The 11,982-nt window shown below is 35.1% G+C and overlaps 1 protein-coding gene across 1 annotated transcript; it reads right to left on the bottom strand.

The window, feature by feature from the left end:
• Positions 1-214: 214 nt before the first annotated feature.
• Positions 215-3,308, bottom strand: LOC134706166 (complement C1q tumor necrosis factor-related protein 7-like). The gene is made up of 3 exons (XM_063564874.1): positions 3,065-3,308; positions 1,532-1,637; positions 215-606 (listed from the first exon to the last, which is right to left on the bottom strand). Exons 1-3 carry the CDS (start codon positions 3,128-3,130, stop codon positions 215-217), a joined length of 564 nt encoding a protein of 187 aa, XP_063420944.1. The 5' UTR covers positions 3,131-3,308.
• Between the last annotated feature and the right edge of the window lie 8,674 nt (positions 3,309-11,982).

Below are 11,982 nucleotides of genomic sequence, written 5' to 3'. Positions count from 1 at the left end.
GAGTGTCACTGGTGAATTTTTGTCAAACAACACGCACGTCTGGCGTATACAATTTTTATCCTGGTAACTTTGTTGAGTTTTTCTTTATTTGATATGTAAACATTTAACGTAATAGAGAGACGTTCTTGTTCAAGTTTGTAGTCTCATAATGTGTCAACTTTCTTTACGTCATATGCCAGACTTTAATAAGTGGACGTTTATATATTGTACATTGTCACACTTTAAAACCAGAGTAAGACGACCACGTGGGATAACACCTCCCTGCCTGGGATCTATAAGCTCGTATCCAAGTTTTATTTCCTTTCTTCAAAAGAACAACCGCACTTTGAGATGAAGTTTTATGATCAGTAGAACTGTTAGCCTCGTCGTGAGTATAGGCTATGATATTGCCATCTACGACAAACTCGGTGTTGCACCAATTACCGGCTAGTGTTATTAATGTCCAAGAGAAACTATAAGTTCCATCTTGAGGACAGGTAAACACACCTGTGACGGGACTATAGGCTTGACCTTCGTTTGTTACTACCGTCTCAAACTTCACTGTGGCGAATGAAGCAAGATGTGTCTTGTCGGTTGACATTCTTGCATGGAAAGCAATACGTCTTCCTGCGAGAAAACAAACATTTCAATGAGCTGACGAGAATCATTCAATATTTTAATGTGGTTGATGTGAATGATATGATATGGTAGATTTTATGAATTATCACAGCTGATCAAAATAAATAAAATATATATATATATTTATTTATGTCAATCATCGTTTTATTTATCTTTCGTGAAGTTGCATATTTCTTTTATCATATATATTTAAAGATGTATTAATTAATGCAATAGCACATTTGATGGTTTTGATAGGGTCCTATACTTCTATATTCTTTGATTTTTAGGTAATTTGTTCTTTTTCTTTTCTTTATGATTTTTGCCAACTATTCTCTATTCTGCATACTTTAACTATTATCTTATTTATTATTCAGCTTATTCAATATCATGGTGCTTGCAATTGACATCCAAAAAGGGGTATCATAACACTGCTTTCGCGTTGTATATAGTTTTCTAAGTGGGTACATTCCATCTGCCTTTAGATTGTATTGAAAACTGCAAACTGGTCTCATTTTTAGACATATTTATGCATATAAACGAATGAGCAAAATGTTTGGTCTCCCGAAGTAAATCCTAAATTTAATAAACATTTATATGTGATTGTTGTCGAAAGGCTATTTATTTAAAGTTGTGGGCTTTTTTAAAAGGTGATTTGATTAAAACCGAAGAGAAGGCATAATAGAACTAATTCGAATGTTTAACCTCACTAATTCTTTTGGTGCTCTGTGACATTTAAACAGAAACAGAATGTAAATTAGGATAATTGAACATAGACGATATTTTGATTTTATCTGCCAGCCAGTCTGTTTTTTCTTCTGATCAAGGTTTGCTTCGGCTCAATGTTTGTGCTTGTCAATTTGGTGCAGTCCCACGTTCTCTGTTTCATTAATACAATTAAAGTATCAAAACTCTTACAAAAATGTGTTCTTACCTTCAAACTGTAGTACAGTTAAATTACTTGACAACTGTAATACAAGTCTATCTTTCTGTGCATTCGTTTCTGTCAGTATGTGTGTTGTGTTTTGAAGAGCTAATACCTGTTTCAAAAATGAACTTGGTTTTCCCGTTTGAATGGTTTTACACTAGTAATTTTGGGGCCCTTTATAGCTTGTTGTTCGGTGTGAGCCAAGGCTCCGTGTTGAAGGCCGTACTTTAACCTATAATGGTTTAATTTTTAAATTGTTATTTGGATGGAGAGTTGTCTCATTGGCACTCACACCACATCTTCCTATATCTATTGAAATGAAAATAATGTATGAACGTGTAGGATGCACTGATAAAACATTAAAATGCATATCGATAAATGTTTTGCAGACGAAAGAAAACGAAACAATATAATTCATTGTTTACTCTGTGCTTATCATAACTGCAGGAGGCAGCACTACGATATATATACCATATATATATGTACTGTAGTACGCCGCTAGATTAAAACTGACGTGGAAAGGTAACACATGCCCACCAAAAGCTCTTTTTTTTGATAGCCCAGGTGGTCGTGTGGTCTAGCGGGACGGCTGCAGTGCAGGCGATTTGGTGTCACGATATCACAGTAGCATGGGTTCGAATCCCGGCGAAGGAAGAACCAAACATTTGCGAAAGCAAATTTACAGATCTAACATTGTTGGGTTGATGTATAGACGAGTTGTATATACATTATGTACACAGCCATGTATCACCATCTTTGATGGCGATCCGATGGATACATCTGTTGTAGGGTTGTCACTGACTCATACGTACTTATGAATATAATTATTTTCTGTGACTGTATCTTACATTAATTTGTAGGATCCTTTTCTATAGATAATTTAGCTGATCTGTAACAATAACGTCTTCATGCCTTATATATCATGTACTGTAGTATGCCACTAGATTAAAACTGAGGTGGAAAGGTAACACATGCCCACCGTAAGCTCTTTTTTTGAGAGCCCAGGAGGTCGGGTGGTCTAGCGGGACGGCTGCAGTGCAGGCGATTTGGTGTCACGATATCACAGTAGCATGGGTTCGAATCCCGGCGAGGGAAGAACCAAAAATTTGCGAAAGCAAATTTACAGATCTAACATTGTTGGGTTGATGTTTATACGAGTTGTATATATATATATATATATGTTTTGCGTGAATGCAGAGTATTATTTGTTTGTATGAACTGCCCAATGCTTAATTTTGAAAACATGCTTTATTCATTGGTTCAAATTGTGGTGTGAATAAGCTTTCATGAATTGCAAAAAATAGTTTTGTTATTTTATGTTGTGCTAAATACCAATCGTATTAGTCAATTTCAGCGTATAACAGTCTTAAACACAATATAACATGTACTGCGTTATACACTGTAGAGTAATGTACACAGTCTAGGATGTGAAGTAATATTGTCACATAATCCCACTGATTATGAACAAACATTACCTACATTACATATTGTATGATTATATAATATATTATCAAATGTAAAATTGGTTGCTGTTGTTACCTCTTTGTCCTTTTCAGCAAGTCTGGTAGAAAGGCCATGTATAGTGTTTTCCATTTGAATCATCATTTTGTGATAGCTGGGATGCTAAACTTTGTATTCTCTGTTCCAAATGATTGAATCTCGTTTCGACGTGGTCTGGATCATTTGTAAGGATTCGTTTATTGTAGCAAACTACATTTTGGATGAAATTAATACACAGCACAATATAAATGAAACAAATCATAACCATGTCTTACGATGTTCCAATCGTTTACTAGATTTACAACTGATAACAGATCAAACATATGCAAACAACACGAACTTTCCCGATGATAAATAAAGGCAACAGTAGTATACCGCTGTTCAAAACTCATAAATCCATGGACAAAAAACAAAATCGGGGCAACAAACCAAAACCGAGGGAAACGCATTAAATATAAGAGGAGAACAACGACACAACACCGAAACGCAACAGCACACAGAAACGGATCAAGCAACAGACAATACACCACGAGAATAACAAATATAACATCAAAACCAAATACATGAATATGGGATAGACAAGTACCGTGCCACGTCTTATCTCAAAAATAAGAGAAAACAGAAACGACTCAACGTTAAAATGCAACACACTCACAGAAACGAACAATATTATAACAATGGCCATCTTCCTGACTTGGTACGGGACACTTTTAAAGGGGAATAAAAGTGGTGGGTGCACTTTAATGGCACAGTTAAATATAACATAGAAATGAAAACAAAATATTACAGGACTACAATACAAATAAAAAGCAGAACATATAAGACAAAGAAAAGCATGATTAATAGATAACAAAAAGCATCAGGTTTAAAATTCAATACGCCAAAAACGCGTCTAGTCCACACGAGACTCACCAGTGACGAAAAAAATACAAAATTGTACAGCACTGAAGATCAAAAGTTGAAAAGTGTTTGCCAAATACGGCATTGTTTGTATGCCCAGGATAAGAACATTCATATTATATAAAACAATTCACACTATTGCAAACAGTAAATTTTAAAAAATGAATATGAAAGAGATATACATAATGAAACTGAAGTAAAAACTAATTACAGAAAACTGAACCCGAATACATAACGCCCAGATATACAAGATTGAAAGTGAAAAAAGTACAAAGTTGTACAGCACTGAAGATCAAAAGTTGAAAAGGTTTTGCTAAATACGGCATTGTATTATGCCCGGGATAAGAACACTATTATATAGAACGATTCATGCTATTGCAAACAGTAAATTTTAACAAATGAATGTGAAAGATATATTCATAATGAAACTAAAGTATTAACTTATTAAGTTATTACAGAAAACTAAACCCGAATACATGATGTCAAGTTCAATACAGCATAGACACACCAGAATCAGTCCAGGCGTGAACGCAATTAAAAAAATGACGTCACATACGATGGCGAAAAGGCAAACGTTATGCTACATTTGAATTTATAAAATTTAGAAACAGCATGACGTCACACATGAATCCTGGTACTTTTGATAACTATGAAAAACTATAATTTAAAAGTGAGCTAGAATTAGGATTGCTTTAAGATTATATTAAAACTAAATACTGTTAATTCATTAAAACAAAATGCATATTGTAATACTTATTAATAGCAATTAACTGTAATATATATATGTCCAGTTTGTTATGAATGCAACTTCAAACGTAATTAATCGTACAAAATTAAATATAATTAATAAAGGCGGTGATTAATTTATCTATCCGTAACACCTAAATATAATAAAAAGACGTCAACACATTTGACAAAATGAGAAGATGAGAATTACAAATATAACATTAAACATATAAACTAAATACATGAATTTGGGATAAACAAGTACAGAAACACGTCTTATAGTAATACGAATTCACATACAGCAAAACAGTCACAATCGGGAATAAGTCACGTTTGGTAATTAAAAGATAAGACAACATAATGACAAACCACAATCTACCATGTGGTAAAAATGTCCTTAGCTAGTTTGGTTAAAGAGACATCATATGGATCCACCAATTCGTGATGGTGTCCATAAAATTTACGAAGTGTCAATTTGAATCTGTCCTCCTCATAACTTTGTTGGAGCAGTTTCTGCGTAAGGAGCACACTCCTGTATATGAAGTCCGTATAGTGTGAACAAGCACGTGAATAACGTATCAATTGTGATATGTAAACACCATACGAAGGGGCAGAGGGTATGGTACTGCTAAGAAATGGGAAATTGATAATTGGGAAGTTGAAATCGTCCCGTTTATCATAGATTTTCGTGTGAAGTCGTCCATCTACGTCAATATTTAGGAAAAGATCAAGGTATGAAGCAGTCCTTCTAGTATCAGTAGTATCCTTAATTTCAAGTTCACTAGGATATATGAGATGTAAGTATTGGCTGAAGTATGGGTTGTTCAATGATAAAACATCATCAATATATCGGAAAGTAAAATTAAAGAATTTCGCAAGGTGCTTTTTCTTTTTGTCTTTTAGAAGGGTTTGAATAAATTCTGCTTCATACGAATACAAAAACAAATCAGCCAGCAGGGGTGCACAATTAGTACCCATTGGAATACCGACTGTCTGTTGAAATATAAATCCTCCAAACTCAACAAATATATTGTCGATCAAAAAGTCCAGCATTTTAATAATATCATCTTCAGTATATTTTCTGGAAGATTCAGTGTGATTTTTTACAAAATATGAATTATTGTATCCCAAAACAAGAAATTTGTATCTACGATTCCCATTTTTATAGAAAAAGCTCTGTTTTATGAGATGGTGAAGTCGATCTTTCAACTGAGCATGTAAGCCGCGTATAATTATTTACAAAATATAGTTATTTCTAATTTCAAATCCACATGGTGACATTCAGTATGTGAAATATACTTAAAATTCTACTAACTAATATGGTTCTTGCTTCCACGAAGGCAGTTTTGAATCTCCTTTGCATTTATTGAATTAGATTTTGTATTATGATCTGTTGTATCCCTTCGGCGAATTTGAGAGCCATGTACGTAAGTACATTAAGGTCTTCCATTCCCTTTTTGCATGGGCCTGGGCATTTTCCTGCTGCAAAATCTTCCTCTGTCAATAATTAACAATCCGTATCTATGTGGCTGCAAACTATCGTGTCTCTTACGTTTAGTTGTTATATTTCACCGCGATTGTAAAATAAAGCTGCCCACATCAAAGCTGTCATCACTAAATCCGTTTGATTTCTGTACGAATGCAGGAGGTAAATGCCCTTTTCGACGCCTGTGTATATAAATAAGCTCATCATAGATACACGTGTTCGTCAACCACATCTTGAATATAAATAGACTGATTGATGACGCAAATGCGACACCAGATACTCAATGTATGACAGCAACGAACACCTGGTCCAACATAAGGTCAGCTTGTTCCTTTTTCACTAGTGAAGCTATTTGTAAAATTGAAATACAAAAAGTAGGGTTGTAGTGGTGATTACGTAAATTGGACACTAGTTTAAGTAGATTTCGTGTTGGAGTACTGTTGTGTACTCTTTCCCTTTTAGTGTGACGATAAGCTGGTCCACTGTTAATTGTTATTATCAAAGGCGTTGTACCGTGCTCTATTGGTCTTTGTTATATTGGCATTCGTTTGAGATTTTCTAGATGGCTTTGGATCTACTCGTGTCATGGCAGTATTTTGATTGAAGATATAACTATTGCCTATTTTACTTAAGTGTTTTAACGACAATAATTCTTCAAGAATTCAAAATTAGTGTATTTGAAAAGAGAAACGAAAGATACCAAAGGGACATTCAAACTCATAAATCGAAAATAAACTGACAACGCTAAGGCATAAATGAAAAGGACAAACAGACACACAATATAACATATGACACAACATAGAAAACTAAAGAATAAAAAACACGAACCCCACTTAAACTAGGGGAGATATCAGGCGCTCCGGAAGGGTAAGCGGATCCTGCTCCACATGTGGCACCCGTCGTGTTGCTTATTAGATAACAAATCCGGTAAATTGTCTAATTCGGTAGATAACATTTATGAAAAGGAAGGGGATTGTAGTTCCGACGTAAGGAACATATCCGATATCATTTGTGAAACGGTTATTCCATAACGGTCACCCAACTCGTAATGGCGTCCCAACTTCGCCAGGTGCTGCTGGAATGTTGCTACTTAGAAATGGAAATCTGAAAGTATCTCTTTTGTCGTAAAATTTTGTTTTCAATCGACCCTCATTTTCAATTTCTAGATGTAAGTCAAGTTATGAGTCCGACTTTAAAAATGTATCTGTTGTATTCTTAATCTCTAGTTCAATGGGATAGGTGCGTTCGACATAGTCACCAAATTTTGAATTATTTAGTGAAAGAACATCATCTATATAGCGAAAATTAGAGATAAAGGATATTGCTAACTTCTTATCTTTCGTCCTAAGAAGTTCTTGTATGAAGTATTCCTCATAATAATAAAGAAACAAGTCGACAAGAAGAGGAGCACAATTCGTTTCCATTAGAATGCCGATAGTCTGTTGAAAAACACGTCCTCCGAACGTGTTGTGTTTCTATTGTGTCGTTGTTCTCCTCTGATATTTGATGCGTTTTCCTCAGTTTTGTTTGTAAACCGGATTAGTTTTTTCTATTGATTTACAAAAAATGTATGAGTTTCGAACAGCGGTATACTACTGTTGCCTTTATTTAGCACTTTTATTGTATCTTTCATTATTCAATGGATATTGGATGTCAACTGATTGATATTATTTTTTATACATGCACTGTCATGTTTTATACATGTATTAAGTACATGATTATTTGTTAGTTGTTGCTGGCTTTGTTATATTTTACATTAACTACGTGAAAATGCGATACAGTAAACGATACGGGGGTGGGGAGGGTAAATACAATATTTTGGCAATGTTCATAAGTCGATTTATTGTAACGCTGCCTCCATGGTGTTAGAGTCGGCCACCAGAGAACACAGGGTCACAAAGAAAAAGGGATTTAAAGGATCTATAAAGTGTAAGATTCGACGTCCACTTTTAACCGTCGGACCAAACACGTTACAGAATGGGAAAACGTATACTTGTATTTATATACAGTTATGAAATAAAATATCTAAATAAATAAAGTTTCATATTTTATTGTACGAAAATAAATAATCTCCGTTGGAGAGACTGGGTCTTGCAGGCTCTGTCACTGGTCTGGTCGAGTTCCCGGTAATGATTGGTCTTACTTCGACATACAACACTAGTATATTTCTCAACAGTCAAGTCTCAAAGTTGTCACTTATTTGGACTATTTGTATAATCTCTCTATATAAAGATTTTACTACCATATTTCACCTTATACCACACCAACTTGGTATAATACAAACATCGAAAAAGATTAAGTACCGAGACCAACAATTTTAGCACCGTCAGCCACCACTTAAGTACCGTCACGGCAACCCTACTTAGCACTAGCACCGACAACCTTAGCACCGTCACCTGCAACCCGACTTGGTACCAGCACCGGCAACCTTAGCACCGTCACCGACAACCTGATTTAGCACCAGCACTCACAACCTTAGCACCGTCACCGGCACCCTTAAAACCGTCACCAACAACCTTAGCACCATACTGGCACCCTAAGCACCGTCACCCACAACCTTAGCACCGTCACCGGCACCCTTAGCACCAGCACCGAGAACCTTTAATCAAACCAAAGGCAACATTCAATAAGCTACATATTCCAGCTTTTATTAAAGTTTGTCACTACCCATTCTTTGTCAACCCAACACTCCGTCGTTTATATATATGGAAGTGTTTAACGACCTTGACTGGCTTTTCAGCCCTCGCACGGTCGGCTCGGTACCCGAAGGCGATTGGTGAGCGTTTGAATATTTTGTGCCGTGGGTCAGGAACAGGTAGCAAAGGACGCCAAATGGAGGCCGCCATCTTGGTTTTGGTGAGGTTTTTTTCTTTTTCTTTTTGACTATTTTGTTGTTTTCTTTACTTCACAACGGCTGCTTTCAGGGCCAGTTTGGTCAGCTTGGCAGCCCGCTAACCTCTATGATGGAGTACTGGTAGATGATCTCGGACGTAGTTCAAAAGATGATAGGAAGCGTTATCAGGACCAAAGCCGTGAGGCAGTGAAATGAAGGTCGTATCACCCAACAGCCTAGGATACAGCCCTCGGACGTTAATCGGTATAACACTCCCCATGATACAATGGTTTTGGAGTGCAGGTTAACGCGGGTCGTTTCTGTTGTTGTTTTGGTATTTATACTTTCGACTGACCAATAACAGAGCTTGTTACATATTGTTTACCAATCGGCAAACATGGATCACATAAGGGAAACTCCCGGAATGTTGACACTGTTTGTAAACAATGATTGATCTTCATCAATAAAAGAGGGACGAAAGATACCAAAGGGACAGTCAAACTGACAACGCCATGGCTAAAAATGAAAAAGACAAACAGAAAAACAATAGTACACATGACACAACATAGAAAACTAAAGAATAAACAACACGAACCCCACCAAGATGGGTTTCGACTTTAAATTTATTAGTAGATCAATAGAAAAGTTTTATTTTAGTTTATAGTATAATAAGGTAACTACTGCGAAAATACGGAATCAGAACGTGAACTAAAACCTCTTAACAAACTAACATACACAAATCTGTCGTATCATGAAAACAACAGCCAAAATAACAAATGACAAGTCTTACACTACTTTTAACATTAGACATCTCACTAACATCTATCGTTTTATCCTCAATAATTTAAAGAAACTATACAAACATAGGTTTACTTTAAAAAGGGGGGAATGTCGGCATTACAATATATAATCTTTCATAATGTAATTTTGTCATACACATGATGTTAATTTGCAATACCCGTTGTTTATACATCAGGGGTGTTCCTGTATTTTTCTTTACTCATTTCATATTAGAATTGCAAACCTACAGGTTCGCTTACATATGAAAATTTGTATGATTTTGAAATTGTCATGTCTCAGGTGTATAATAGAAACTTCACAAGTCCAGTATCGTGCCATTCGTAACACATTTGCGATCTTTATTGCGTGTAAAGAAACAGATGTCATTTACAAACTACAATACAAATAAAGTCATACAACACAAATGAATGACTGGATGACTAAACAAAGAATTGAAAACGACATAAAAAAGAATAAAGATATGTTAACAAACATCGGAAAAATACATAGAAGACAAAACTTGTGCAACGCAAACCCTAACGCTAACCCTAACTATAATGTGTATTTCCAATTAGTCCTTCTCCAGTCCCCTTCAAAAGATGTTACAAAGGTTGGAGATAAAATGCGAAATTGGTAAAGGTGACATTCAAAATTCATCAGTCTAAATAATCTGATGAAGTCTATAGAAAAAACGAAAGGCGACAAAAAAACAAACAAGTTCAAAAACATAATATAGAAATTTTAAGACTGAGAAAACGAAGAAAAAAGGACAATAATTATTGGCATAGATACGTTATGATGGTCGACAATAATATGGTGGTTTATACGAGATAGCTTTAACTTTACGGTTAAATACTCTTGATTTACACGATTCAGTAGCTTTTTTGCAAACAAAATCTCTTTTTTAAAAACATTATTATAGGAAACACATCAATAAATTTTGAGACAGTATTTTGCAGTTGCTGTTGGAATGATGCAAATTAAAAATAGGAGCATTTGTTATAATAATTCTCAATTTTCTTTAGTCGCAAAGGGCTCAGTGCAACCATGTGCGTTTCTCGTCGTTTATTTTTAGATTGACATCAACCTATTTTTGGTATCCACTTGTCTCTATAAATAAATTGCCTTTATGTACCATAATATGTGTTATATATATATAGAGATAGATGTATATGATGTCAGAGAAAATTGCCTATAGTGGAATTAAGGAATAACAGTACTGTAGTTGAAGAGTTGCCACCGTCAATTGAAGATTTGATGGTCGCAAATGCAGTTTTACTGGCGACGCGTAGCGGAGACAGTAAAACGGAGATTTGCGATCGTCAAATCAAAATTGACGGTGGCAACTCTTCAACTACAGTACTGTTATTCCGATTCTAATGCATTACTAAAAAAAATATATGATAAAACTTGAAAAAATATGATAAAACTTGAAAAAATGTCTAAATTTGTCAAATAAAAAAAATACGCAAAACTTGATGAATGATTTTGGCACAAATACGTCATGGCTAAACGTGACGTCATACAAATGAAAACTTACAAACTGGAGGTTGTCACGTTACCTGTACGCTTCAAATTTGAATAAAATTACATTAAAACGGCGAATTCGAGGTAGGTGTTGTTTTATTTTCGATTATATAGTAGTAATCGAACATTTGTTGATTCATCAATTCAAAATGGCGGGTCTCTCCTTAGTTACGGCTGGTCAACTGTGGATTTGACGGCAACTTTTAGCCAATGGAAAAATTGTTACATCCAAATTGCATTAGAATCCTGAATATCGAGTTCAATGGGAGCAAATGCGATCAACTAAGTAGTCACCAACGCATTGCTTATTCAGCGAGGAGACAACCTCTTGATGAACGAACGTTAAGTCAACGGGAAGTGCTAAATATTTTTATTTATTTTCATGAAAAAGTAAAATCACAAAAATACTGAACTCAGAGGAAAATCAATACGGAAAGTCCATAATCACATGGCAAAATCAAATAACAAAACGCATCAAAAACGAATAGACAAGAACTGCCATATTCCTGACTTGGTACAGGCATTTTCAAATGTAGAAAATGGTGGATTAAATCTGATTCTATAGCGCTAACCCTCTCTCTTTAATAGCAGTCTCATCAAATTCCGTTATATTTACATGATGCGTTAAATAAACAGTCACAATTAATAACATAGTCAAAATATGGGTACATCAGTCATCATCGCATAACAATTTTAAAAGGGACA

Source organism: Mytilus trossulus, chromosome 2 (genome assembly GCF_036588685.1).
Source record: "Mytilus trossulus isolate FHL-02 chromosome 2, PNRI_Mtr1.1.1.hap1, whole genome shotgun sequence".
In the NCBI taxonomy this organism is placed as follows: Eukaryota; Metazoa; Mollusca; class Bivalvia; order Mytilida; family Mytilidae; genus Mytilus; species Mytilus trossulus.
The sequence above is the reverse complement of the archived record's forward strand: the minus strand, read 5'-3'. Positions and strand labels throughout refer to the sequence as shown.

Excerpts from the sequence above, each read along its gene's own strand:
- LOC134706166 (XM_063564874.1), bottom strand. The coding sequence starts at position 3,130 with ATGATGATTCAAATGGAAAACACTATACATGGCCTTTCTACCAGACTT. Across the intron at positions 1,638-3,064 it reads TTGCTGAAAAGGACAAAGAG|GTATTAGCTCTTCAAAACAC; the intron begins GTAACAACAGCA and ends TTTTTGAAACAG. Across the intron at positions 607-1,531 it reads AACTGTACTACAGTTTGAAG|GAAGACGTATTGCTTTCCAT; the intron begins GTAAGAACACAT and ends GTTTTCTCGCAG.